Below are 27,661 nucleotides of genomic sequence, written 5' to 3'. Positions count from 1 at the left end.
CAACCAACAGACAGGACAACAGAAGACAGACCAAAAAGCCAATGTGGAGGCCAAGACCACTGGAGTGGACCAGGTGCCAAGGCATAGGCAGTCCACTGCTACAGCCTCAGTGGGAGAGATGGAAGGACACCACTGAAGAACAACCACTAAAGAGGTTAACACCCTACCCGAGGCCACAGCAAAAACACAGGAGTAATAAACCATTGGTGACCATAAATGCCATGTTACAATAGATAACAGTAAAAATCAGGGTAATGCAGTATGGAGGGGATATTCCATGGTAATCAGATAAAGGCCAGTAATTTAGAAATGTCCCAAGCCAGAGGTATCATATAGGAGACACAGGGCCATAGCCGACATCTCTGTGGGCACCCGGCCGGCGGGACCGGACAGGCTGCCACACTGGAGGCAGAGGTGGAGGAGGAGATGTCAAATTCTAGTCCACCATCTTGGGTACCGGCAAGTCCAAGGCAGAGTAGAAGGCAGGGAGATCAGAAAAGGAGAGTAGAACAGCAGAGTGTCCCTCTCTACGGGCATGTAGGGCAAATGGAAGGTTCCACCTGTAAGGTGTTTGATGAGAGCGTAGAACGCCAGGAATGGTTGGAGCATCCATCATTTTCTGAGCGTCAGCCAGGACAGGTCTTGGAATAGTTGAATAGGGGCCCCATCGAAATCAAAGTTCCTCAGGGACCGGGTGTTAGCCAAGATAGCTTCCTTGACTTGAAAATCATGCACACAACAGATAACATCATGAGGGGTGCCCGTAGTAGATTAAGGGTGGAGGGCCCTATGAGATCTGTCCAGTTTGATCTTATGTGAAGGGGGCTCACCCAGGATAAGGTTGAAGACGGCTTCCAGGGTGAGGAAAAGATCCTCCTCACGGGTAGCCTCCGGCAGCCCCCGTACACAGATATTATTACGCCTTCCCCTGTTGTCTAGGTCCTCCACGTGGGCATGAAGATCACACAGAAAGTCTGTTTGAGATGCAATTGTAGAATATAGCTTCCTCATGAGCTTCCTCCAGGCCTTCCACCCGGTCAGACACATGCTGTAGATCCTGGCGCAGGGATGACATTTTTGCCCAACAGGTATCTTTAACTTCAGCAATAAGTGAGCGGAAATCTTTTTTAGTCGGAATTTAAGAAAAAAGCTGTCCCAGGCCAGGTAGAGCAGAGGAAGGCAGAGAGAGGCCCGATGAGTGCAGATCAGACTCTGAGAGGGCATCCCTGGAGGAAGAAGCAGGTGCGGGTGGAGGAGGCCCCAAGGACTCAGAGGGGAGATGATGAGTCCCCAGGGAGGACAGGCGGGAAGTACCAGCAGGCATCATGGTGGGCAACCAGACCCTCTGGGGTTTGGGAGAGGCAGGTGTAATGTAGCACTCAGCGAGGTGATCCAGGGGTATGGAGATGGAGGGCTCAAATGGTACAGGCACAGACCCTTCCGAGGCAAGTAATGCTGAAGTAGGGAGGTCTGTCTCCCAGGCAGGAGAGACAGGGGAGGGGAAGGCTGAGCAATCTGGAGTAGGTGCGAGCTGCTATGGGATGGAGGGAGGTGAAGGCAAGCCCCTCACTAGTGAGGCCCAAGATGGCGGGTCCCCATTCAGACAGGGGGAGGGAAGCAGATGCCCCAAATGTGCGGACAGTCCAGGAGGACCAGGGGGAGCAGAGTCCAGATTGCAAGTAAGGTGAGTCCCTCACCACCAAACCCAGGCATCCGGGAGCTGCAGGAGATTGCACAGCAGGAGCAGTAGCAAATGCAGAGGGATCCGGGGTCAGTGCTGCAGCACCGTGCAGGGAAGGCTGGCTGATGTCATGGGGCTCAGGTAGAGCAGCGGCGGGCGGATGAGGCAGTCGCAGGGTTAACCCTGAGTCCTGCAGAGCAGGCAGGCGGAGAGCCGGAGGGTCTGTGTCCCGGACTGCAGAGATCTTCCTGGAGCGGGAGCGCAGGCCTTGCGTGGGGCCTGCTATGACGGGCAGGTGTGCAGGTGTGGAGGCCGAGGGCACCTGAAGAATGCGTAGAATGCCACCAGAAGGGGTAGCAAGCAGCCGGGCAGCAGAGGGTGAGTTCCTGACCCTCCGGGAAAAGCCATACCGGCTTTGAAACACGTATGTATGTTTAAATAAAATTCTTACTCCTCATCTACCTATCTGGTCCTGGAGTTTTGGCAGCGCAGGATTACTTCCCTCAATTTCGATTGTGCTCTCTTCCTGTATCCATTACCCGCCAGCCCGGCGTGGGAAGCCTACAGCAGCCTTGAAGCAACACACGCTATCTCCATTCTATGCTGTTTTGAGTGTTGTGCCTCGGAACTGCGCAACCTCATAAGAAGAGCGTATTACTCACCGTTTTATTTCCACATACACATTGATGATCCCGCACATGGAAGCGCCCCTGTCTTTTTTGTTTCCGTGACCCTTCGGGAGGTCCTCCACATCGAGGTAAGTTGGGTCACCAGGGCTTTATGAGCGATTTCACGGCCTCGGGAGCAGGAGCTAACTCAAAGTGCGGCCATCACAGTCAGCGCCAAGCCACGCCCCTCCAAACCAGCAAATTTGATGCAATGTCCATTGCCCCTGTGGACATATGACACATAAACCTAGGGGCGCCTTGGACAGTAATAAGGGACCGTAAATGTTCTCTTATTCTGATGAAAAGGCATATTTTAGTCTTCCCTATGTAATAAAGTCAACAGGGGCAAATCAAGGCATAAACTACGAAGGTTGTACGACAGGTACGACATTATTTCTGCAAGCGATAAATGGTTTTGATTTGGTTAGGTCTTTTAAATCAGGAACTGATTCCAATATGTACCAGGCAAGGAATAACATGTTCAAAACCTCTTAGAAAGACAACTCTACTATTCATATTCAGAGAGCAAAAAGAACAGTGGCCACAGGATTTATTACCTTTCGGAGCCGACTGAGATAACCAGGTCTCTTGTTTATTCGCCAGCAGGTTATTCTTTATTTTTAATCTGTCACCTAACGTGACATTATTTCTGCAAGCGATAAATGGTTTTGATTTGGTTAGGTCTTTTAAATCAGGAACTGATTCCAATATGTACCAGTGTTTCAGCATAGCCGAACAAATCACATGGTTCATATTCAAATTAGCAAAGGAAAAGGTAGTTCGTGGTGTACCAAGACTATAATTAAAATTTTTAGGCAAAAGGAGTTGTTCTCGATTAATTTTAGTGTCACGATTCGGCTCACAGGTAGTGGATCCTCTGTGTCAACGAGGGATTGGCGTGGACCGTGCTAGTGGACCGGTTCTAAGAGGCTACTGGTGTTCACCAGAGCCCGCCGCAAAGCGGGATGGTCTTGCTGCGGCAGTAGCAACCAGGTCGTATCCACTAGCAACGGCTCAACCTCGCTGACTGCTGAGAAGGCGTGGGACAGAAGGACTAGGCAGAGGCAAGGTCAGACGTAGCAGAAGGTCGGGGCAGGCGGCAAGGTTCGTAGTCAAGATGGATAGCAGAAGTTCAGGTAACACAGGCTTTGGACACACTAAACGCTTTCACTGGCACAAGGCAACAAGATCCGGCAAGGGAGTGCAGGGGAAGTGATGTGATATAGTCTGGGAGCAGGTGGGAGCCAATTAAGCTAATTGGGCCAGGCACCAATCATTGGTGCACTGGCCCTTTAAGTCTCAGAGAGCTGGCGCGTGCGCGCCCTAGAGAGCGGAGCCGCGCGCGCCAGCACATGACAGCAGGGGACCGGGACGGGTAAGTGACCTGGGATGCGATTCGCAAGCGGGCGCGTCCCGCTGTGCGAATCGCATCCCCGACGGCCATGACAGTGCAGCGCTCCCGGTCAGCGGGACCGACCGGGGCGCTGCGGGGAGAGAGACGCCGTGAGCGCTCCGGGGAGGAGCGGGGACCCGGAGCGCTAGGCGTAACATTTAGCAGCCTTCCTGAAAGCTGTTTCTACTACTTCTCTTGGATAAGCTCTCTGAAGCAGCCTATTTTTTAGATCTTCTGCTTGTTGTAAATACCTAATTTCATTGGTGTTATTTCTTTTTAACCGTAAAAATTGATAATACGGAATACCATTCTTACAGTGTGGAGGTTGAGAACTGGAATAGTGGAGGAGGGCGTTTTAAGAGGTGGACTTATGGAAATTAGAGGTAAAAATCCTATTATCAGCTACAGTGATTTCTATATCGAGAAACTCAATGGAGTTTCCACCAAAAGAATATGTAAATAACATATTATCTTTATTACTTTCATTGAGATTTCTCACAAACTGTTGAAAAATAACCTCAGTCCCTTCCCAAATCAATAACACGTCATCGATGTAAGAAAGAAACAATTTAATATACTTAACAAAAGGGTTACGTTCAGAAAAAATCCATCTTCTCTCAAAGGCAGGGAGAAACAGATTGGCATACGTGCAGGAGACCTGCGTGCCCATCGCAGTGCCGGTCTCCTGCCAATACCATCTGTTCTCGAATTTAAATGTGTTGTGTCTTAAAATAAACCGGAGAGTCAGAAATAAATTATTTAAAAAGGGGAGATTTGTCAGGACCTCAGCGACAGCCTGTACACACGCTTTTGCACATATGTTCCTCCCCCGCACCTGTGTTCCACCCCTCCCCCTTTTTCCTCACCTGCTTCATTAGCAGCGAGTTCTGGTGGATTCAGTGTGCATGTAGCTTGAAGACATGCCAGGTCGGCACGAAACCGTGCAGTCCTACAGCACCCCCTGACTCACCACCTGTTCTCCCTCGCCCTGATGTGTACCCAGAAGTACCTCTCAGAATAAAGAGAAGTCTGTTGCAGCATGGTGAGTCGCCGAGTCTTCTTTCTTTAACGTAGCATTGCATAGACTTGCATTACTCGCAGCACCATCTGAGCCTGCTTGTGTGAATTCAGGCCAGCATTAGTCGTCTGTCTTTACACTGCTCAGTTATACACAGTAGTGCAAGATACACTACTTCTTTTTTGTACTTCCAAATAACACCTTTCATTTTAATATAAAACGTTGAGCAAACAAAAATGTACAGCAAAAAAAAAAAAAAAAATTATCTTTAATGGGTGATTGGAAAAAAAAACGGAATTTTTATGCATGTAATCTTTATTCTGTGGGTCATTCCGATTAACCAGCCTAGCGGTATTCCCGAGCGTGACTCGGGGTTAATTTTCGCTGCTAGAAGCGGTAACCCCGAGTCACGCTCGGGGTAGAATTGCAAAGTTGCTGTGCGGGCTGCACAGTATATCGCAAAAGCAATCAAATCGCGATTTTTGCTTTTTGCGATGTAGTGATGCAGCCCCCGGGAAAATATGTGATTATCTGCTCGGGTCAGCTCCCGTTGCGGGGGCCGGCCAGAGCAGGTAAAGACATATACTAAAAGTCAGTGTTTCTCAACCAGGGGGCCTCCAGATGTTGCAAAACTACAACTCTCAGCATGCCCGGACAGCCAAAGGCTGACCGGGCATGCTGGGAGCAGTAGTTTCACAACAGCTGGAGGCCCCCTGGTAGAAAACCCTGAACTAAGTGTAAAAGTAAGAAGGAAGAAAATAAAAAAACCTTTTGCTCACCTAGTCCCGGTCCCTGAAGATGTCGTTCCCCTCCGTGCGCTCTGTTCACTGCTCTATTCATCTTACAGGACCTTTCCCTTTTCAGCCAATCACAGGCCGCAGTGGTGTAAAGCCTGTGATTGGCTGAAGGGGAAAGGGCTTGTTCTGCAGCAAATACACTAGGTTTGAAATCTGCCCGGCAAACCTAGTGTATTTGCTGCAGGACAAGAAAAGGTGACAGAGGGGCGAATGTGACACAGGGGAGAATGTAACAAGGGGGGGGGGGGGAATGTGACAAGGGGGGGGGGAATGTGACATAGGGGGGAATGTGACAGAGGGGAGAATGTGACAAGGGGGGGGGATGTGACAGGGGGGAGGAATGTGACAAAGGGGGGATGTGACAGGGGGGGAGTGGAATGTAACATGGAGGGGGGAGAAGGTAACAAGGGGGGGGGGGGGAAATGTAACAAGGGGGGAATGTGACAGGGGGGATGAATGTGACGGGGGGGGGGGGGGAGAGTGTAACAAGGGGGGAGAATGTGACAGGGGGGATGAATGTGACAGGGGGGGGAGAATGCAACAAGGGGGGGGGGAATGTGACAGGGGGGGAATGTGATATGGGGGGGGAAATGTGACAAGGGAGGGGGAATGTGACGGGGGGAGATGTGGAATTTCAATGCAAAAAATTGTACCGCGTTTGGTACAAATTTCCAGACGGAATCGTACCGCTAGGGAGGTTAAAGGGAACCAAGCATGAGTTTCTACCAGATGTAATTTCTATGGTAAATTCTTTGTCCTCACCATCCCCAAAGACGTTTTTGCCCCCCAGGGATGCTAAGGATATGAAGTTATAAAGTCTCCCTCGCTGCCCCTTAAGTAGTCCCTTAGGTGGGGAGCTATCCATACTTGGTCTCTTCACTCTGGCTGTAGCGACACCCCCTCGGTGTGATCGATGGCCTATGTCATCGCTCTGCTGCCTAAGTAGATGGAGCTGTGAAGCCGGCCATCAATTACACCAAGGGGGATCGAAGATAAAGATTATATACCATGTTGCCAAGCATTGTATATGGTAAGATCTAATGCTTAGTTCTCTTTAATCCCTTAAGGACATGCACCATAAATGTACGGCGCTGTAAGCGCATCATAGCGCACAGCGCCATACATTTACGGCGCATTGTTCCAGGATTACCGCATCACTGGATGCGGTAATCGGGCCGGGATGGCTGCAGTTATCTAACAGCAGCCATCCCGGCATATCGCCCAGGGGAATCCTGAGACCCCCCATATTGGCGATCACCGTGATTCGCCGGCGAATCACCAAACTTCCGGGCCAATCGGGTCTCTGGAGACCCGGTGACCGGGAAGATAAGGGTGACTGATGCGGTCTGAGACAGCGCCAATCACCCTTGAGCTCCAGGAGGGAGATGGCACCCATGCAGATCAATGTGATGCACGGTCCCGTCCAATCACTGCGGTGGCGGGGAATCTGAATTCCCGTTCCTCCACTCTGCCCACTCACTGCAGTTCGGATCAGTGAGCAGAGCGGAGCTACGGGATCCTGACCTGCTGTGGGCACGCTGGGACTTGTAGTGCGCCGGCTAGATCGTTGGTGAGTAGTGAGGGACAGGTTACAGGAGGCAGGGAGAGGTTAGGCAGGGAGAAAAAGTTTGCAGCTTCACCCCTGTACTGTCTGGGGGGGGTCACCTGACTGACCCAGACAGTACAACAGTACTTTAGGGTGCTGCTGCCTCACCCCATTTTTTTTGGGGGGGGGGGGGGTTGAAGCATTTTTTTTTCCAGTTTATTTTTTTTTTCTGTTTTTATTTATTTATTTATTTTTTTGGCTTTTTCTTGGGCGACCGTGGTTTGTGCCACCAACAACTGTTTGGTGTTGCATGGCTGAACCCTGATTGTTGATCCTTAATCTTTTTTTACTGATCAGCTTTTTTTTGGGGGGGGGGATATTTTTATAAATTTTTTTTTTTCGTTTAGGAGTTTTTTTTCCTTACTGTTAAAAATGTAAAAAACTCAACACTACACTACACTCTTTGAAATAAAGTGCAAAGCACACATACCCATAGATACCTACATTAACCCCTTCCCATGAACCCCTTCCCATTACAATGTCTCAGAAGTTATATTCGGTGGAGGAGGCATACGCTTTTATTGCCTCTGACTCTGAATCTGCCAGTGAAGGAGAAGAGGAAGACCCCTCTTTCCTTCTTTCTACTTCTTCCCTATCATCATCAAGTGAAGATGAGCCCCCTAGAAGGTGGCGCCTTGGGGCAATTCCAGGTGAGACCACCCAAACTAGCGTCCCTCTTCCCAGTACCAGTTTCCCTGTCACCCTTACAGATGACCCCGTCTGGACCCCAGTTCCGGACAATTATGAGCCACGGATTCCTGGGTTTGTAGGACACCCAGGAATCCAAATGGACACCACAGGCTTCACTGAAATAGACTTTTTTGTACTTTTTTTTTTTCAGTGAGGACTTTGTCAATTTGATGGTGGTGCAAACAAATCTTTACACTCAACAATGTTTGACACCAGAACCCTGACTGTTTTTTGGCTAAGCCTGACAGATGGACCCCCATCAATGCAGCTGAGATTAGGACATTTTGGGGCCTTTTTCTGCATATGGGCCTAGTCAAAAAACCAAGAGTTCGGCAATATTGGAGTGTGGATGTTCTTTTAAACACCCCACTTTATCGTATGGCCATGAAAAGGGCTCGCTTTAAATCTAGCAGATAATGCAACATGTCCGCCTAGAGATGATCCCACCTATTACCGCCTTCTCAAAATACGGCCAGTTATAGATCATTTTAGGACTAAATTTGCAGTGGCCTATGTCCCCAAAAATATATTGCCATTGACGAGTCCCTTATAAGTTTGAAAGGAAGGCTCCATTTCTGCCAGTACATTCCCAGTAAAAGGGCAATGTATGGCGTAAAAGTATACAAACTCTGTGAGAGTACCTCAGGGTACACTTACAAATTTAGGGTGTACGAAGGGAAGGATTCCTGCATTGAACCCCCAGAATGCCCCCCCCCCCCCATCCTGGGAGTTAGTGGGAAAATTGTGTGGGAACTGATGTAACCACTGCTGGATAAAGGTTACATCCTCTACGTGGATAACTTTTATACATGCATCCCTTACTTCAAGTCCCTTCTGCCAGAACCACTGCCATTTGTGGCACTGTGCGGAAAAACCAGAGAGGCCTTCCAAAACATCCTATAAAAATGCCAATCCCTAGGGTGAAAGTAGGGCCCTTACTGGAGACAATATGTTGCTGGTAAGGTATAAGGACAAGAGGGATGTCCTTATGCTGACCACCATTTACAGTAATGGCAGCACCCGTCACTGTACGAGGTAACGTCGGACTGATCCTCAAACTTGATTGTATCCTGGACTACAATGAGTATATGGGAGGAGTTGATCTCTCAGTTCAAGTCCTCAGACCATATAGCACGGTCCAGACGGCATTGTACAATGCTTATGTTCCTTTCCAACGTGTTGGTGAAGTTGTACATGAGCTTGGGACCACGGCTATGTACAGCACTTTTCCAATGCATTGGCAACACAGGGACATTCCAGTCCCTGGTTGTAATAATCCCCAAGAACGTTGATCCAGGGATTTATTCTGATTGCCATACTTGGAGTCAGGAAGGAATTTTTCCCCCTGGTATGGGGCAAATTGGCATAAGGTTTTTTTTTGCCTTCCTCTGGATCAACACAGTAGGGCAGTGTTTCCCAACCAGGTTGCCCCCAGCTATTGCAAAACTACAACTCCCAACATGTGGGAGTCACAGTTTTGCAACAGCTGGAGGCAACCGGGTTGGGAAACACTGCAATAGGCAGAGACTTACTAACTCAGGGATGTGGAAATTCTATCGCCCGACGCCCAGGACAAGTAGTTTTGGGCGCCGGGCAGGTGAATTGTTTATAGATTTAGCCCTGTATCGGGCTAGCAGGGACAGACCGACGTCCCCCTTATTTTTCTTTAATGCCGGTGTGAGGCGCAGGAGCAGATGGAAGTCTACACCTCACACCAGCACTCAGAGTGTATGGAGGGGGCGGCGGCCTCCAGCTGACTGCAGAGTCCCCTTATCTCCCCTCCCGGAGGATGCAGCTCTACACAAGACGACACAGCAGGGTGAGAGAAAGGACGTAAGACAGCTCGGCACACAGCTCCCCCCTCCCCTGTCTCCACAGGACCTAATCCACCACGGGGAGGCTGCATGTTTGCACGGGGAAAACAGAGCGGGGGAGGGGAGAGAGGAGAGGACGTCCGGTGTGAGGGGAGATTTTCAAACCCTTGTAACCTCACACCGGCGGGGACTACAGCTCTGATGTCCACTCATGGCCGGATCAGGTGAGGAGGCAGAGAATGCAGGCGTCGGCGACAGGAAGGGTGGTTGTATATGTAGGGTGTGAGTGTATGTGTGATATGTGTATATAATGTGTATGTGATGTCTGTCTATGTGTGATGTGTATGTAATGTATAATGTGTTTATGATGTCTGTCTATGTGTGATGTGTATGTAATGTATGATGGGGGGGTGGGAAGCGGCAGGTGTATGTATGATGTGTGCATATGTATGGTGTATATATGTATGGTGTGAGTGTATGTGTGATGTGTGTATGATGTCTGTCTATGTGTGATGTGTGTATGTAATGTATAATGTGTGTATGATGTCTGTCTATGTGTGATGTGTATGTAATGTATAATGTGTGTATGATGGCAATGTGTGTATGATGGCTATGTGTGATGTGTATCTGTAATGTATAATGTGTGTATGATGGCTATGTGTGATGTGTATCTGTAATGTATAATGTGTGTATGATGTCTATGTGTGATGTGTATGTAATGTATAATGTGTGTATGATGTCTATGTGTGATGTGTATGTAATGTATAATGTGTGTGTGATGTGTATGTAATGTATAATGTGTGTATGATGTCTGTCTATGTGTGATGTGTGTCTATGTGTGATGTGTGTGTAATGTATAATGTGTGTATGATGTCTGTCTAAGTTTGTTTGTATGCATGTGATGTATGATGCGGGGGGGCAGCGGTGGGTGTATGTATGATGTATATGTATGGTGTGAGTGTGTGTGATGTGTGTATGTAATGTATGATTTGTGTGTGATGTCTGTCTAAGTGTGATGTGTGTATGTATATGATGTGGGGGGGCAGCGGCGGGTGTATGTAGGATGTGTGTATGTATGGTGTGAGTGTATGTGTGATGTGTGTATGCATGTAATGTATGATGTGGGGGGGGCACTGCCGCCGCCGCCAATTGTGCCATCTAATTTTATTTTTAGTGGCTTCTGGCCACCTGCAGTAAAGTGCACCCCCAGAATCCTCCCCTTCATACTCGCCCGAAGACCAAGAGCCCCACGGATGCACGCAAACACACCCAAACCAAAACTACAACTTCCAGCATGTTGCACCATAACCTAATCTGTAGAACTATAAAGTGTAACATGCTGGGAGTTGTAGTTTTGGTTCGGGTCAGCTGCAGAGCCATAGGCTGCATCAGGGCATGCTGGGTGTTGTAGTTACTAACTGTAATTCCCTGTATTCCTTGGCACAGCCTATGGCTCTGCAGCTGACACAAACCAAAACTAAAACTCCCAGCATGTTACAAAATAACCTTAACTGAACTACTATACAGTGCAACATGCTGCAACACCCACACAACCATAGGCTGTATCAGGGCATGCTGGGAGTTGTAGTTATCTACTAACTAAATGCAACTTCCAGCATTTTCTGGCACAAAATGCAGCACATAAACTGGTGAAGCAGAACCCCCCCAGTAACACATAAGTCCCTATGAAAACTGAAAAATTGTGATTACAATATTTTAAAAAGTGCGTATATATGTGAATAAGCCCCTTTCCTAATAAAAGTTTCCAATTTTCTTTAAATAAAAATAATGTACAAAAATAAACATAAGTGGTATCGTTGCATGTGGAAATGTCCAGGCTATTAAAATAAAATGTTAATTAAACCGTACGGTGAACGGTGTAAATGTAAAAAATAGTTCAGAATTGCTCATTTTTGGTCACTTCATATTAAAATTTTTCATAAGGTGATCAAAAAGTTACATCTAGACTTTTCTGGCCTTGGCTCGGGTGTAAGAGGAGCTACAGCTCTCCCGCCGCTAATAGCCTGGCATGCTGCGATCACCGTGGCCGCTATTAAACCATTAGATAACCACTGTCTAAGTTGACAGCGGTGTCTAAAGGGATCTTATATCCATCCCTGGTGGTCTAGTGGGGGGATCAGACTATTTTGGTGGAAATTATTTTATCTACCAGGACAAGTGGATTTTCTTGAGGGACAAGTGGATTGTGTTCCGCTTTAGTCCCTTGGACAAGTAGTTTTTTTTTTTTTTTAATTTCCACACCCCTGTAACTGCTGTGTTTTGGTACACCGCATGTAAGTAAAGCTCTGCATCTATCAGCTGCCCCTTTGCAAATCACTAATTTAGGCCTCAAATGCACATGGAGCTCTCTCACTCCTGAGCCCTGTTGCATTTGCCTGGCAACAGTTTAGGTCCACATATGGGGTATTTCTGTCCGTGGGAGAAATTGCTTCACAATTTTGCGCGGCTTTTTCTTTTTTTTCCTTTTGTGAAAAAGAAAAGTTGGGCGCTATACCAGCATGTTAGTGTAAAATAAATTACATTTTCTACACTAACATGCTGGTGTAGCCCCATACTTTTACAAGAGGTAAAAGAAGAAAAAGACTCCCCAAATTTGTAACACATTTTCTCCCGAGTACAGAAATATCCCATATGTGTATTTAAAGTGCTCTGCAATGGCTCATGAGTGAGAGAGCGCACTATGTACATTTTAAGCCTAAATAGGTGATTTGCACAGGGGTGGTTAATAGCTGTAGCGTTTCTGACATAAACCCCCCTCCAAAAAAAAAAAACACTCACATGTGACCCCATTCTGGAAACTACACCCCTCAAGGAATGTAATAAGGGGTGCGGTGAGCTTTTACACCCCACAGGTGTCTGACAGATTTTTGGAACAGTGGTCTGTGCAAATGAAAAGAAAGATTTTTCATATGCACAGCCCACTGTTCCACAAATCTGTCAAAACTTGAGTGCAGTGTAAATGCTTACTGCATGCATTGTTACATACCTTGAGGGGTGTATTTTCCAAAATGGGGTCACATGTGGGGGGTGTCCACTGTTCTGGCACCATGGGGGCTTTGTAAACATACATGGCCCCCGACTTCAATTCCAGCCAAATTCTCTATCCAAAAACCCAATGGCATGACTTCTATTATGATCCCTATGGTGCACCCACAGAGCCCTTTATGTCCACATATGGAGTGTTTCCATACTCAGGAGAAAAAGTCCTCCAAAATTTTCAACCCAATTTCTCCCATTACCCCTTATGAAAATGAAAAACTTGGAGTAACACCTGCATTTTAGTGAAAAAAAAATAAAAATTTTCATGTCCAACTTTAACAAAAATTTGTTAAACACTTGTGGGGTGTTAAGGCTCACTGTACCCCTTGTTACGTTCCTTGAGGGGTGTTGTTTCCCAAATAGTGTGCCATGTGGGGAATTTTATGCTGTTCTGGCACCATAGGGGTTTCCTAAATGCAACAAGGCCCCCAAAAACAATTTCCGCAAAATTCTCTCTCCAAAAGCCAGAATTAGTTTCTTCCCTTCTGAGCCCTGTAATGCACCCGCAGATCACTTTACATCCACATATGGGGTATTTGATCACTTTTCATTCATTTTTTTCTGACCTATGAGGTGACAAAATAATTAGCAATTGTGGCATTTGGTAGTTTTTTATACTAACGCAGGATCGTGATGTCACGGCCCCGCCCCCTTAATGCAAATCTATGGGAGGGGCGTGTTGGCCACCACACCTCCCATAGACCTGAATTGAGATGGGGTGTGACGTCATGAGGTGGCGGGGCCATGACATCACAATCCTCTGGCCCCTGTATCGCCAGTCATCAGGCACGGAGTGAAGTTTGCTCCACGCACCAGATGACAGGGGGTTCTGCAGGAGAGATTGCAGGGGTTCCCAGCGGCGGGACCCCCGCAATCAGACATCTTTGGATAGGGAATAAGATGTCTAAGGGCAGAGTACCCCTTTAAGGCCAAAATGGGCGGTGTCCTTAAGGAGTTAAAAACTTATCATATTTTACACTTTTTAAGTCCCCATAGTGGACTTTTATATGCAATCATTAGATTTCAATATACTGTTGAGTTCTATGTAATAGCATCAATACAATTGGCAAGACCTCCAGTTGCAATTTGCACTCACTGGACCCCCACGAGGTGGGGTGGGGTTGGGGGGGGGGTGATCCGATGAGCCCCCGTGAACCCACCAGAACCTTCAATTTCCAGATGCCGTAATCAGTATTGATCAAGGCATCTATAAGGTAAATGATTGGTCATCAGCATATTCCCTGATGTCTGTGGTGATTCCCTGGCTGCTGATAGGAGCCCGAACTTTCGCTTTATAGTCATGAAGTAAATATATGGCACCATGCGTGAAGTACTTAACTGCAGTGCCGTACATTTATGGTGCAGGTCCTTATGGGTTAAAGGAAGACTCCACAGGACAGCTTATACTGATAAAATAAATACTCTCCCTTACCGCCGTTGCATTCGTTTCCTCCTGCATTTTTCATCATCCTAAGAAACAAAACAAAGAAAACATTTACAACCAAGTCAGAAGTTAGATGTTTTATAAAAAGATCAAGTTTACATATAGTGTCATCCATACAGCTACAGTAAACTTTTTTCCTTCATTCATAAGCACACTGTTTAGACTTTGGACTATAGTAATGTTGAGGTTACATAGTTTTTCAAAGTTGAAAAAAAAGACATGTCCATCAAGTTTAACCACAGAGGGAAAACTATGGATAAAGGGAAAGAGTATGTGTAGATGAAGGTGAGGGGATGTGGGCAACCATAGACCAAAGTACAGTGCTGTGAATTTTTTTCCTCTTTTTCACATTCAAAGGGGTTGTCCAGTGAAATGTATTATTTTACAATTGTCCCCAGGCTACCTAACCAAAACATTAACTCACCTTCCTTTGCTCCCTAGTAGCTCTGGTATCAGGATATGGTGACTGACTTTAGCCCAAGCTGCAGAGCGTAGCTTGGGGTAAAGATATGAAGCAGACAATAAAGCAGAATGTCAGCAGAGACCTGGCTGGAGACGGGCATCCTGAGCTTGGTGAAAGCGGAGGAAGGTGAGTTCAAGTATTTTTTATTTTATTAGGCAGCCTGGGAACAATTGCAAAATCATAAACTCCATCCAAAAATCCAATGTTTCAGATTATCAAACAAACAAATATAACACAAAGATAATCCAAGTACATACAAAATGCAGTTTTCAAGTGATCATTTCCTTTATTATGGAAAAAAAGCTATCCGAACCTTCATGACCCTATGTGATGTAAAAAAGTAATGCAAAACCATAGCGTTTGTCTACTCCACCAAAAATATCCTACGGCAGTGATTCCCAAACAGGGTTAGTGGCTGGGAGTTGTTGTTTAGCAACAGCTGAAGGCTCCGTTTTAGAAAGACATTTTTCATTTTTATTGGGGGGGGAAGAGGGTGCAGCAGTGAAAGGGTGTATATATGTAGTGTTTTAAACTTTATTTCGTTGTGTGTGTAGCGTTTTAAGGTTACATTCATGGGGTGGGGGTTTACAGTAATTTTCCCGCTGGAAAATTGAGCTGCAGCGGAAAATTTGCAAAAACTACAACTCTCGCTCAGCTGAATATGGAACCATTAAAACAGAAGATAAGATGTAAAATTCTAATATGGAGAAAGTTGCGCATGAATATGGCAGAAAGGATTCTCCTGATTAAAATGATTATTTTTCCTATGGTTTCGCACATTATAAGAGCTGCACCGGCATGGTTAGGTGATCAACACTTAAAAAAAATACAGAGTGAGATTGATGGGTTTTTATGGGAAGGGAAACAGACACGTATGAGACACGCATATTTGACCACTTCAATGATAAATGGAGGTTTTGGAATTCCAAACCTGCAACTGTATTACGTAGCGGCACGTATGTTTAATGAGGTTTGGGGGTTTGCAAGACATTTATTGGGGATTAAGGGGAGTTTGCAATATACACTAATATGGGGTAACGAATATTTTACAGAAATTGTGGAATTAAAAGAATATGTGGACTGGGAAAAGAAGGGGATACTTAGAGTTAAAGGGATATTCCAGGCAAAAACTTTTTTTTATATATCAACCGGCTCCGGAAAGTTAAACAGATTTGTAAATTACTTGTATTAAAAAATCTTAATCCTTCCAATAGTTATTAGCTTCTGAAGTTTTCTGTCTAACTGCTCAATGATGATGTCACGTCCTGTGAGCTGTGCATGATGGGAGAATATCCCTTGCATTATGGGAAAATATCCCCACAGGAGCTGGACAGCGCCCGAGACGCGAGTCATCAGAAAGCAGTTAGACAGAAAACAGCAACTCAATTTCAGAAGCTAACTGCTTTCTGATGACTCACGTCCCGGGCGCTGTCCAGCTCCTATGGGGATATTTTCCCATAATGCAAGGGATATTCTCCCATCATTCACAGCTCACAGGACGTGACATCATCATTGAGCAGTTAGAAAGAAAACTTCAGAAGCTAATAACTATTGGAAGGATTAAGATTTTTTAATAGAAGTAATTTACAAATCTGTTTAACTTTCTGAAGCCAGTTGATTTATAAAAAAAAGTTTTTGCCTGGAATACCCCTTTAAGGATTTAGTGGTAGAGAATAAGTTAAAAGATTGGAGTACACTACGAAGGGAATATAATATAAGTCAGAAGAACCACTTTCTATACATACAAACGAATAGCGCATATGAGAGGGAAAAATAATCCCAGATGGATAATAGACTGACATATTAACCCCTTAAGGAGCCAGCCCAAATGTACCTTAAGGACCCGGCCATTTTTTGAACAGCTGACCACTGTCACTTCAAGCATTAATAACTCTGGGATGCTTTTACCTTTCATTCTAATTCAGAGATAGTTTTTTCGTGACATATTCTACTTTATGTTAGTGGTAAAATTTTGTCGATACTTGTATCATTTCTTTGTGAAAAATCCCAAAATTTGATGAAAAATGTGAAAATTTTGCATTTTTTTAAGTTTGAAACTCTCTGCTTATAAGTAAAATGGATATTCCAAATAAATTATACATTGATTCACATACACAATACGTCTACTTCATGTTTGCATCATAAAGTTGAGTTACTTTTGGAAAACATTAGAGGGCTTCAAAGTTCAGCAGCAATTTTCCAATTTTTCACAAAATTTTCAAAATCGGAATTTTTCAGGGACCAGTTCAGTTTTGAAGTGGATTTGAAGGGCCTTCATATTAGAAATACCCCATAAATGACCCAATTATAAAAACTGTACCCCTCAAAGTATCAAAAATGACATTCAGTAAGTGTGTTAACCCTTTAGGTGTTTCACAGGAATAGCAGCAAAGTGAAGGAGAAAATTCAAAATCTTCATTTTTTACACTCGCAAAATTTGTAACCCAATTTCTCTCCAGTAAGGAAAGACCTCATATGTGTATGTCAAGTGTTCGGCTGGCTCAGTAGAGGGCTCAGAAGGGAAGGAGCAACAATGGGATTTTGGAGAGTGAATTTTGCTGAACAGAACAGCAGAAAACTCCACATGGCATACCATTTTGGAAACTACACCCCTCAAGGCACGTAACAAGGGGTCCAGTTAGCCTTAACACCCCACAGGTGTTTGACAACTTTTCGTTAAAATCGGATGTGTAAATGAAAAAGAAAAATTTCACTAAAGTGCCGTTTTCCCCCCAAATTTACCATTTTTGCAAAGGGTTTATGGGAGAAAATGCCCCCCAAAATTTGCAACCCCATCTCCTCTGAGTATGGAAATACCCCATGTTAGGACGTAAAATGCTCTGCGGGTAAACTACAATGCTCAGAAGAAAAGGAGTCACATTTGGCTTTTTGAAAGCAAATTTTGCTGAAATGGCTTTTGGGGGGCATGTCGCATTTAGGAAGCCCCCGTGGTGCCAGAACAGCAAAAAATACCCACATGGCATAACATTTTGGAAACTACACCCCTTAAGGAACGTAACAAGGGGTACAGTGAGCCTTAACTACCCACAGGTGTTTGACGACTTTTTGTTAAAGTTTGATGTGTAAATGACTTTTTTTTTTTTTTACTAAAATGCAGTTTTTTCCCTTAATTTTAAATTTTTACAAGGGGTAATAGGAGAAAATGACCCCCAAAATTTGTAACCCCATTTCTTCTGAGTATGGAAATGCCCCACATGTGGACGTCAAGTGCTCTGCTGGCGAACTACAATGCTCAGAAGAGGAGGAGCGCCATTGAGCTTTTTGGAAGAGAATTTGTTTGGAATGGTAGTCAGGGAGCGTTTACAAAGCCCCCCCGTGGTGCCAGAACAGTGGACCCCCCCACATGTGACCCCATTTTGGAAACTACACCCCTCACAGAATTTAATAAGGCGTGCAGTGAGTATTTACACCCCACTGATGTTTGACAGATCTTTGGAACAGTGGGCTATGCAAATGAAAAATAAATTTTTTCATTTTCACGGACCACTGTTCCAAAAATCTGTCAGACACCTGTGGGGCGTAAATGCTCACTGTTTCCCTTATTACATTACATGAGGGGTGTAGTTTCCAAAATGGGGTCACATGTGGGGGGGGTCCATTGTTCTGGCACTATGGGGGCTTTGTAAACACACGTGGCCTTCAATTCCGGACAAATTTCTCTTCAAAATCCCAATGGCGCTCCTTCTGTTCTGAGCATTGTAGTGCGCCAGCAGAGCACTTTACATTAGACTTGTGCACAAGAAAATTTTTTGTTTCGTTTTTTCGTTTTGGATAAAATTTTCGGTTCGGTAATATTTTCGGTTTTGATTTTTCGGATACATTCGGTATTCGGGTGTTCGGTTTGATTTTTCGGATACATTCGGTATTCGGGTCTTTATTTTCTTTCGGATACATTTGGTATTCGGGTACATTCGGGTAAATAATTTTTAAGCAGGGGACCATTATCGGGAGCATGTGTGTGCAGAAAAAGAGGGCAGCCGCAGAGATCGGAACATTGGATGACAAGTAAGATAATATAATTTTATGTGATATAGTATTAATACATAATGTAATGTTGAATGAATGAGTAAATTAATGAATGAATGCTGTATGAATGATCGATGTGTTTGATTGTCGGGTGATTTATGTATAACATGTCATGTCACTTGCGCTAACACTGTTACTGTTACCAGGGTGCCTCCAGCTGTTGCAAAACTACAACACCCACCCAGCATGTCCTGACAGCCAAAGGCTGTCTGGGCATGGTGGAAGTTGCAGTTTTGCAACAGCTGGAGGCACACTTTGGCAAACATGCGCAAAGCTTTTTAATTCATTTTCAAATTCCGCTCGCTTTTTTCAGAAATGAATTAGTAGGTCAATGACATGCATAGTAATTGCCGTGGGAAAATTTTTCATTCATAAAACCGCAGGCTTAATTGGATAATTGCAGTTTAGAACTTTGGGACCCCAAACGTTCTGCAACAGTGTTAGCGCAAGGACCAATAAAAAAAATTTGAATGAATTCTTTACTTTCATTTACGGATAACGAATGAACCGTATTATGATATTCGTATTATCGTGGCTAAAATATGCTTTCGTGCATTCAGATCGGTCCGAATGCCCGAAAACGGTAAAATTCGGTAAATTAGACATACCTGCCGAAACGAATTGCAAATGTCTACTTTACATTCATATGGGGTATGTTCTTACTGGGGTTACAAATTTTGAGGGGATTTTTTCCCATTTTCCCTTGTGAAAATGAAAAATTTAGGGTAACACCAGTACTTTAGTGAAAAATTTTTTTTTTTCATTTTCCCATTCAACTTTACTGAAAATTCGTCAAACATCTGTGGGGTGTTAAGGCTCACTATACCCCTTGTCACGTTCCGTGAGGGGTGTAGTTTCCAAAATGGGGTCACATGTGGGTATTTATTTTTTTGCGTTTATGTCAGAACCACTGTAAAATCAGCCACCCATGTGCAGATCACCAATTTAGGCATCAAATTTACATAGTGCGCTCTCACTCCTGAGCCTTGTTGTACGCCCGCAGAGCATTTTACGACCACATATGGGGTATTTCCGTACTCAGGAGAAATTGCGTTACAAAATTTTGGGGTCTTTTTTTCCTTTTACCGCTTGTGAAAACAAAAAGTATGGGGCAACACCAGCATGTTAGTGTAAAAATATTTATTTTTTTCCACTAACAGGCTGGTGTAGCCCCCAACTTTTCCTTTTCATAAGGGGTAAAAGGAGAAAAAGCCCACCAAAATTTGTAGTGCAAATTCTCCCGAGTACGGAAATACCCCATATGTGGCCCTAAACAGTTTCCTTGAAATACGACAGGGCTCCGAAGTGAGAGAGCGCCATGCGCAATTGAGGACTAAATTAGGGATTGCATAGGGGTGGACATAGGGGTATTCTACGCCAGTGATTGCCAAACAGGGTGCCTCCAGCTGTTTCAAAACTCCCAGCATGCCTGGACAGTCAGTGGCTGTCCAGAAATGCTGGGAGTTGTTGTTTTGCAACAGCTGGAGGTTCCGTTTTGGAAACACTGCCGTACAAGACGCTTTTCATTTTTATTGGGGGGGGGGGGGGGGGGAGACAGTGTAAGGGGGTGTTTATGTAATGTTTTACTCTTTATTATGTGTTAGTGTAGTGTAGTGTTTTTAGGGTACATTTGCACTGGCGTGTTACGGTGAGTTTCCCGCTAGGAGTTTGCCACAGCCCAAACTTGGAGCAGGAAATTTACTGTAAACCTGTCTGTGTGAATGTACCCTGTAAATTCACATGGGGGTGGGTGGGCAAACCTCCAGCAGTTTCAAAACTACAACTCCCAGCATGCATGCATGCTGGGAGTTTCACTTTTGCAACAGCTGGAGGCACACTGGTCGGAAAACCAGGTTCTGTTACCTAACTCAGTATTTTCTAACCAGTGTGCCTCCAGCTGTTGCAAAACTACAACTCCCAGCATGTACTGATCACCAAGGGCATGCTGGGAGATTTAGTTATGCAACAGCTGGAGGTACGCAACTACAACTCCCAACATGCCGAGACAGCTGTTTGCTGTTCGGGCATGCTGGGATTTTGCAACATCTGGAGGGCTACAATTTATAGACTACTGCACAGTGATCGCCAAATTGTGGACCTCCAGATGTTGCAAAACTACAAATCCCAGCATGCCCAGACAGCAAACAGCTATGTGGGCATGCTAGGAGTTGTAGTTTTGCAAGATCTGGAGGGATATAGTTTAGAGACCACTGTATAAAATGGTCTCAAACTGTATCCCTCCAGCTGTTGCAAAACTACATATTCCAGCATGCCCAAACAGCTGTCTGGGCATGCTGGGAGTTGTAGTTTTGCAACATCTGGAGGGCTAGAGTTTAGAAACCACTTTACAGTGGTCTCAGACTGTAGCCCTCCAGATCAACCTACCGCCTTCCGTAGGATCCAGGGAGCCGTCCTCTTCTGCGGCACGACATGCCGCCCGCCGATCCCCGTCGCCCGCAGCCTCCGGACGGGTAAGTGGACTTCGGCGACGGTCCTCCGGTCGTTTCCACGTTCTGCCCCGCCTATTGTGGGTGGGCAGGATGGGGAAAACGAAAGTTAACCCCCGCCCCCGAGCTGCTATTGGTGGTCATGTCTATACCACCAATAGCAGGGATAGGAGGGGTGGCACCTCTGCCACCTCACTCCTATCCCTTCAGGGGGATCGTAGGTGTCTTAGACAACTGCGATCCCCTTAAATTCCGGGTCACCAGGTCACCATAGACCCGTATGACCCGGACTAGGCGCAAATCACAAGTGTGAATTAACTTGCGATTTGTGCCAATCGCCGACATGGAGGGGGGGGGGGGGGGGGGGGAAGTCTGATGACCCCCCTGGGCATTTGCGCGGGGTGCCTGCTGATCGATATCATGGATACGCCCTGGGTCCTTAAGTACCAGGACGTCAAGGCGTCCTAGGTCCTTAAGTGGTTAATGGACTACATATTTGAGTTATGGACCACAAATACAAAAAGGTGCTGGGCAGGATATATAAGGGATTGGAAAAAGATTTAATGGAAAAATCAGGCCCAAAAAGTAGGGAAAAGTGGTCTAAAGAAGTGGGACTGGTAGGAGGAGAAGAGTGGGAGGAGTTTTCTAATATTGCATGCTCATCCTTAAACATGAATCATAGCATCTCGCTGATAAAACTGGCCCATAAGATACCGTATACACCAGTATTCCTACATAGGATAGGAAAGAGAGAGGATACTAAATGTCCAAAATGCCAAATGGAGGGGGCAGAATTGATCTATACTAAATAAATTTTGGGCTGAGGCTTATAAAAGTGTAGATAAAAGACTGGGAGTGGAAAGTTTGATATTAAAACAGTTATCCTGGGGATTAGTTTAACCCTTTAAGGACAATGGACGTACTCCTACGCCCCGTTTCCGAGTCCTTAAGGACCGAGGACGTAGGAGTACGTCCTGTCCATTCCCGGCCACCCACCGCTAGCCGGAGGGGAGCCGGTGCCCGATGCCTGCTGAAATCGTTCAGCAGGCATCGCGGCATATCGCCCAGGGGGGTCATTATGCCCCCCCCCCATGTAGGTGATGGCCGCTGATCGCTGGACAATTCAGTCCAGCGATCTGCGGCGATTCCGGGTCAATCGGGTCTCCAGTGATCCGGTGACCCGGAATCACTGGCTGATTGGGGCCGTCGGAGACGGCCCCGAACAGCCATAGCCAGCAGGGGTGAGGTGGCACTCACAATCAGGGCGCCTGCTGCGGGTGTCACTCCCGCAACCCGCTCCGCCCCTCTTCCGGAGGACGTGAGCGGGAAGAAGACCCCGGGTGCTGGGGACCCCGATCCCCGGCGTCAATGTTGGGATCGGGGCCCCAGGAACAGCGGCGGCGGCGGCGAGGGACTGACCTGTATGCCGAAGCAGCAGTTGGAGCTGAGTGACAGCCTCCTGCTGTTGCTTAGCAACAGCTCCCAGCACGCAAAAAGGGCATGCTGTAGTTATGCAACAGCAGGAGGCAGACCACCAAAACTCCCAGCATTAACTTATGGGCATGCTGGGACTTATAGTTTTGCAACAGCTGGAGGCACATTTTTTCAATGGAAAAGTGTACCTTCAGCTGTTGTATAACTACAACTCCCAGCTTGATCAATCAGCTAAAGTGCATTATGGGAGTTGTAGTGGTGCATCTGCTGGTTGCATAACTACAACTCCCAGCATGCCTGTTGGCTGTGACTGCTGAGAGTTGTAGTTTTGCAACAGCTGAAGGCACACTGAGTTAAGTAGCAAACCAGTGTGTCTCCAGCTGTTGCATAACTACAATCCCCAGCATCCCCAGCCAAAGTAGTATGCCTCCAGCTGTTGCATAACCCCCGCTGTCCGTACATGCTGGGGGTTGTAGCTTTTGCAACAGCTGAAGGCACACTGGTTGCAAAACACTGAGTTTGTTACCAAACTCTGTATTTCACAACCAGTGTGCCTCCAGCTGTTGCAAAACTACAACTCCCAGCATGCACTGATAGACCGTACATGCTGGGAGTTGTAGTTTTGCAACAGCTGGATGTTCCCCCCTCCCCAATGTGAACGTACAGGGTACACTCACATGGGCGGAGGTTTACAGTAAGTATCCGGCTGCAAATTTGAGCTGCGAGAAACTACTGTGAATGCCCGCCCGTGCGACTGTACCCTAAAAACACTACACTAACAAAAAATAAAATAAAAAGTAAAGAAAACTACATATACACATGCCCCCCTCCCCAATAAAAATGAAAAACGTCTGGTACGCCACTGTTTCCAAAACGGAGCCTCCAGTTGTTGCAAAACAACTACTCCCAGTATTGCCAGATAGCCACTGACTGTCCAGGCATGCTGGGAGTTTTACAACAGCTGGAGGCACCCTGCACCCTGAATCACTGGCGTAGAATACCCCTATGTCCACCCTTATGCAAGTCCCTAGGCCTCAAATGCGCATGGTGCTCTCATTTTGGAGCCCTGTCGTCTTTCAAGGCAACAGTTTAGGGCCACATATGGGGTATCGCCGTACTCGGGAGAAATTGTGTTACAAATTTTGGGGGGTATTTTCTGCTATTACCCTTTTTAAAAATGTCAAAATTTTGGGAAGCCAAGCATTTTAGGTAAAAAAAAAATGTTTTTTTTTACATATGCAAAAGTTGTGAAACACCTGTAGGGTATTAAGGTTCACATTACCCCTTGTTACGTTCCCCGACGGGTCTAGTTTCCAAAATGGTATGCCATGTGTTTTTTTTTTTTGCTGTCCTGGCACCATAGGGGCTTCCTAAAGGTGACATGCCCCCCAAAAACCATTTGTCGCTCCTTCCCTTCTGAGCCCTCTACTGCGCCCGCTGAACAATTAACATAGACATACGAGGTATGTGCTTACTCGAGAGAAATTGGGTTTCAAATACAAGTAAAAATTTTCTCCTTTTTACCCCTTGCAAAAATAAAAAAATTGGGTCTACAAGAACATGTGAGTATAAAAAATGGAGATTTTGAATTTACTCCTTCACTTTTCTGCTATTCCTGTGAAACATCTAAAGGGTTAAAACACTGACTGAATGTCATTTTGAATACTTTGGGGGGTGTAGTTTTTATAATGGGGTCTTTTATGGGGTATTTCTAATATGAAGACCCTTCAAATCCATTTCAAACCTGAACTGGTCCCTCAAAAATTGTGAGTTTGAAAATTTCAAAATTGCTGCTGAACTTTGAAGCCCTCTGGTGTCTTCCAAAGGTAGACATATTGTATATGTGAACCAAAAAAAAATTTTTTTGAATATCCATTTTCCTTACAAGCAGAGAGCTTCAAAGTTAGAAAAATGCAAAATTTTCATTTTTTTCATCAAATTTGGCGATTTTTCACCAAGAAAGGATGCAAGTTACCACAAAATTTTACCACTAAGTTAAAGTAGAATATGTCACGAAAAAACAGTCTCAGAATCAGAATGATAACTAAAAGCATTCCAGAGTTATTAATGTTTAAAGTGACAGTGGTCAGATTTGCAAAAAACGCTCTTGTCCTTAAGGTGTAAAATGGCCTGGTCCTTAAGGGGTTAAAGGAGCAGGCTAAGAATATGGTCATTATAAAATATTTTGGAATGGCAAAATTACTGATCCTTAGGAGGTGGTTTGCCCCAGAGGGTTCATCGTGTCGTGAATGGCAGAATGCAATAGAACAGATGAGAAGATATGAGGATATTTACTATAGAGGGATAAAGAGCGGTGCAAGGATAGAAAATGAATGGAGGGAATGGGAGGAGTCAACCTGGCTGGTAGAGGGTAGTGGGTACTGAACAAGGGGGGTATAGATAAGGGATGGGGGAGGAGGTGAGGTATATGTTCTGGACTGTTCTGGACTGTTTTTGTATTATTGTGTTATGTAATGCTACTTTTGCAACAGCTGGAGGCACACTGGTTGGAAAACCTTGAGTTAGGTTCTGTTACCTAACTGTATTTTCCAACTAGTGTGCCTCCAGCTGTTTCAAAACTATAACTCCCAGCATGTACTAATAGCCGAAGTGTATGCTGGGAGTTGTAGTTAAGCAACAGCTCGAGGCACATAACTACAACTCCCAGCATGCCCAGACAACCGTTTGCTGTTCGTGCATGCTGGGAGTTGTGGTTTTGCAAGATTTGGAGGGCCATGGTTTAGAGACCACTGCACAGTGATCTCCAAACTGTGGCCCTCCAGCTGTTGCAAAACTACAAATCCCAGCATGCCCAGACAGGAAACATCTGTCTGGGCATGCTGGGAGTTGTAGTTTTGCAAGATCTGGAGAGCTACAATTTAGAGAACACTGCATAGTGGTCTCCAAACTGTGGCCCTCCAGATGTTGCTAGGCAACTACTCACCTCCTGGCTCCCGTCAGCAGCAGGATCGCTGCCGCAGCACCGAGGTGGATCACCGCTGCCGCACCCAGAGGAGGATCGCCGCTCGCTGCCAGCTATTGGTAAGGGACCTCCGCCGCCGCTCACAGCACAGTTCCCCCACTCTGCCCGGACTACCGTGGGTGGGCAGAGCAGGGGAAACGAGTTTCTGACCGAAAAATAGCAGGGTTAGGAGGGGTGTCTTGGACAACCCTGATCATCCTTATTTTCCGGGTTACCGGAGACCCGTTTGACCAAAAATTGCCACAGATTACCGGTGGTGAATGGAAACGCAAAGAGCGTACATGTACGCCCTTGGTCCTGGTGGGGTTAAAAAAAACAACACTTGTGGCATGACATTAAAAAGGTAGTCTATGCACGGAAAAACCCTGCAAAGTAGCTGAATAAAAACAATTCTGCAAAGAGTAGTGTGTCAAAATTCCTCCACAGCAATGTGAAAGACTCATTTCCAGCTATAGCAAATACTTGACTGCAGCTGTTGCTGCTAAGGGTTGCACAGCCAGTCATTTGGTTTAAGGGGAAATTACGTTTTCACATTGAGCCATGAAGGTTCGGTTTTCCCATAATGAATAATAAGTGAAATGATCACTGCATTTTTTGTATATTTGGGTTTAAGGCTGCGACTGCTACCCATGTTTCCCTGAAAATAAGACACGGTCTTATATTTATTTTTCTTCAAAAAGGACACACCATGGCTTATTTTCAGGGGATGTCATTTTTATTACGTTAATTATGGTACAAGTATGGTACAATAATGTTACAAAAAGTATGGTACAACAATCCCGGGATCTGCCGCCGCCACACAGAAATCACATCCCGCTGAACCCTGCATGCCCTGCATGTCAGCTGCCGTCCCGGGACCCGCTGCCACCACTGCATAGAAGTCACGTCCCGCTGATCGGCTGGCACACTCTGCCCTGTCAGCTGCCATCCCAGGATAAGCTGGGATACTGGACATGCCGCCGCTGCAAGGACATCCCTACGGTATGGTACCTGTCAAGAAGGGCTGGCCATCTTCATTAGCTTCAATAAGCCACGCCTACCACCATGGCTTATTTTCAGAGGTATATGGCTTATATTGAGCGACTAGATAGAACTGCTCGTATGGCTTATTTTATGGCAACGTCTTACAACAGTATAAGATAATTTTTATAACAAACAAGAACAGTAGGAAGAGTTGGGCTTCCAAACATTGTGAAACTTAAGAACTCAGAAAGTTAGTATGTTTTAGTATTTATCAATCCAAATAGATTACGGTAAGTTGATGACATATAAGAAAAGCTTTACCCACGTGGTTAGCACATTATGTGTTGAGGGAGTTTGTGGGGTAGGCTAGACGCTGAGAGGAGTAGCTTATTTTGAATTTATTTATTTATTTAACCCCTTAAGGACACAGCCTGTTTTGTCCTTAAAGGAGATATCCGGTCACCATATGTGAAAAAAAAAAAAAAATAGGCTAAGTGCTTTTTCAGGCTTACCATGGCCTTCTGACATGTTCTAGTGATAATTTCATGGATCGTTGGCCCCAGGAGTGATCCCATCGCAGGGTTCAGGAATGCTGGACTCCCCCCCCCCCCCTACCGCGTGTTGCTTTTGTACTACAAGTCCCAAGAGATCATGCAGGTCTTTCTTGCTATGTGGGCGTCCCAGCATTGCTAGTAACCACCCCTCATGCACGCACCCTCAACGTAAAATTTTTTTAAAGTCTTCTCCCTTCTGCTTTTCCCCTCCTCGCTACCAAACATATCAACTGTTCAAAATGCAGAAAGGAGAAGTAGATACTGTCGCACATACACTCAAAGTTTTATGTGCCCCATGATGTTTGCATCTGCTTCCCCCCTCAGCTGTACTGAACATATCAGACGGGGCTGAAGTTAGTTTCTTATTCAGCCAGCTTTTTATTCACTAAAGTTGGTTTCTTATTTAAGCATTTTATTATACATTACAGTAAACCTGTTTTTCACGCATAAATGTTGGATATTATTAAGGAACAATGAGATTAAGATAAAAAAAAATCTAGATTGTTTGTGTTTAAAATTCAATAACGGGATTCGCTGTCGACAAATCCTGTTATCGAATAATTGGCCGATTAGTTGTCCGGGTGCCGGCGGTCACGATG

At 45.5% G+C, this 27,661-nt stretch overlaps 1 protein-coding gene across 2 annotated transcripts in view; it reads right to left on the bottom strand.

The window, feature by feature from the left end:
• Positions 1-27,661, bottom strand: part of SSH3 (slingshot protein phosphatase 3) — a 525,251-nt gene that overhangs the window by 435,792 nt on the left and 61,798 nt on the right. For both annotated transcript variants that reach the window (XM_056531120.1, XM_056531119.1), the window contains exon 2: positions 14,160-14,197. In XM_056531120.1, coding sequence (XP_056387095.1) covers positions 14,160-14,170 — 11 coding nt within the window. In that variant the 5' untranslated portion in view covers positions 14,171-14,197. The remainder of the gene's footprint in view (positions 1-14,159; positions 14,198-27,661) is intronic.

The sequence above is a fragment of the Hyla sarda genome, chromosome 7, assembly GCF_029499605.1.
Source record: "Hyla sarda isolate aHylSar1 chromosome 7, aHylSar1.hap1, whole genome shotgun sequence".
NCBI lineage: Eukaryota > Metazoa > Chordata > Amphibia > Anura > Hylidae > Hyla > Hyla sarda.
This window is presented reverse-complemented; position numbering and strand designations above follow the sequence as displayed.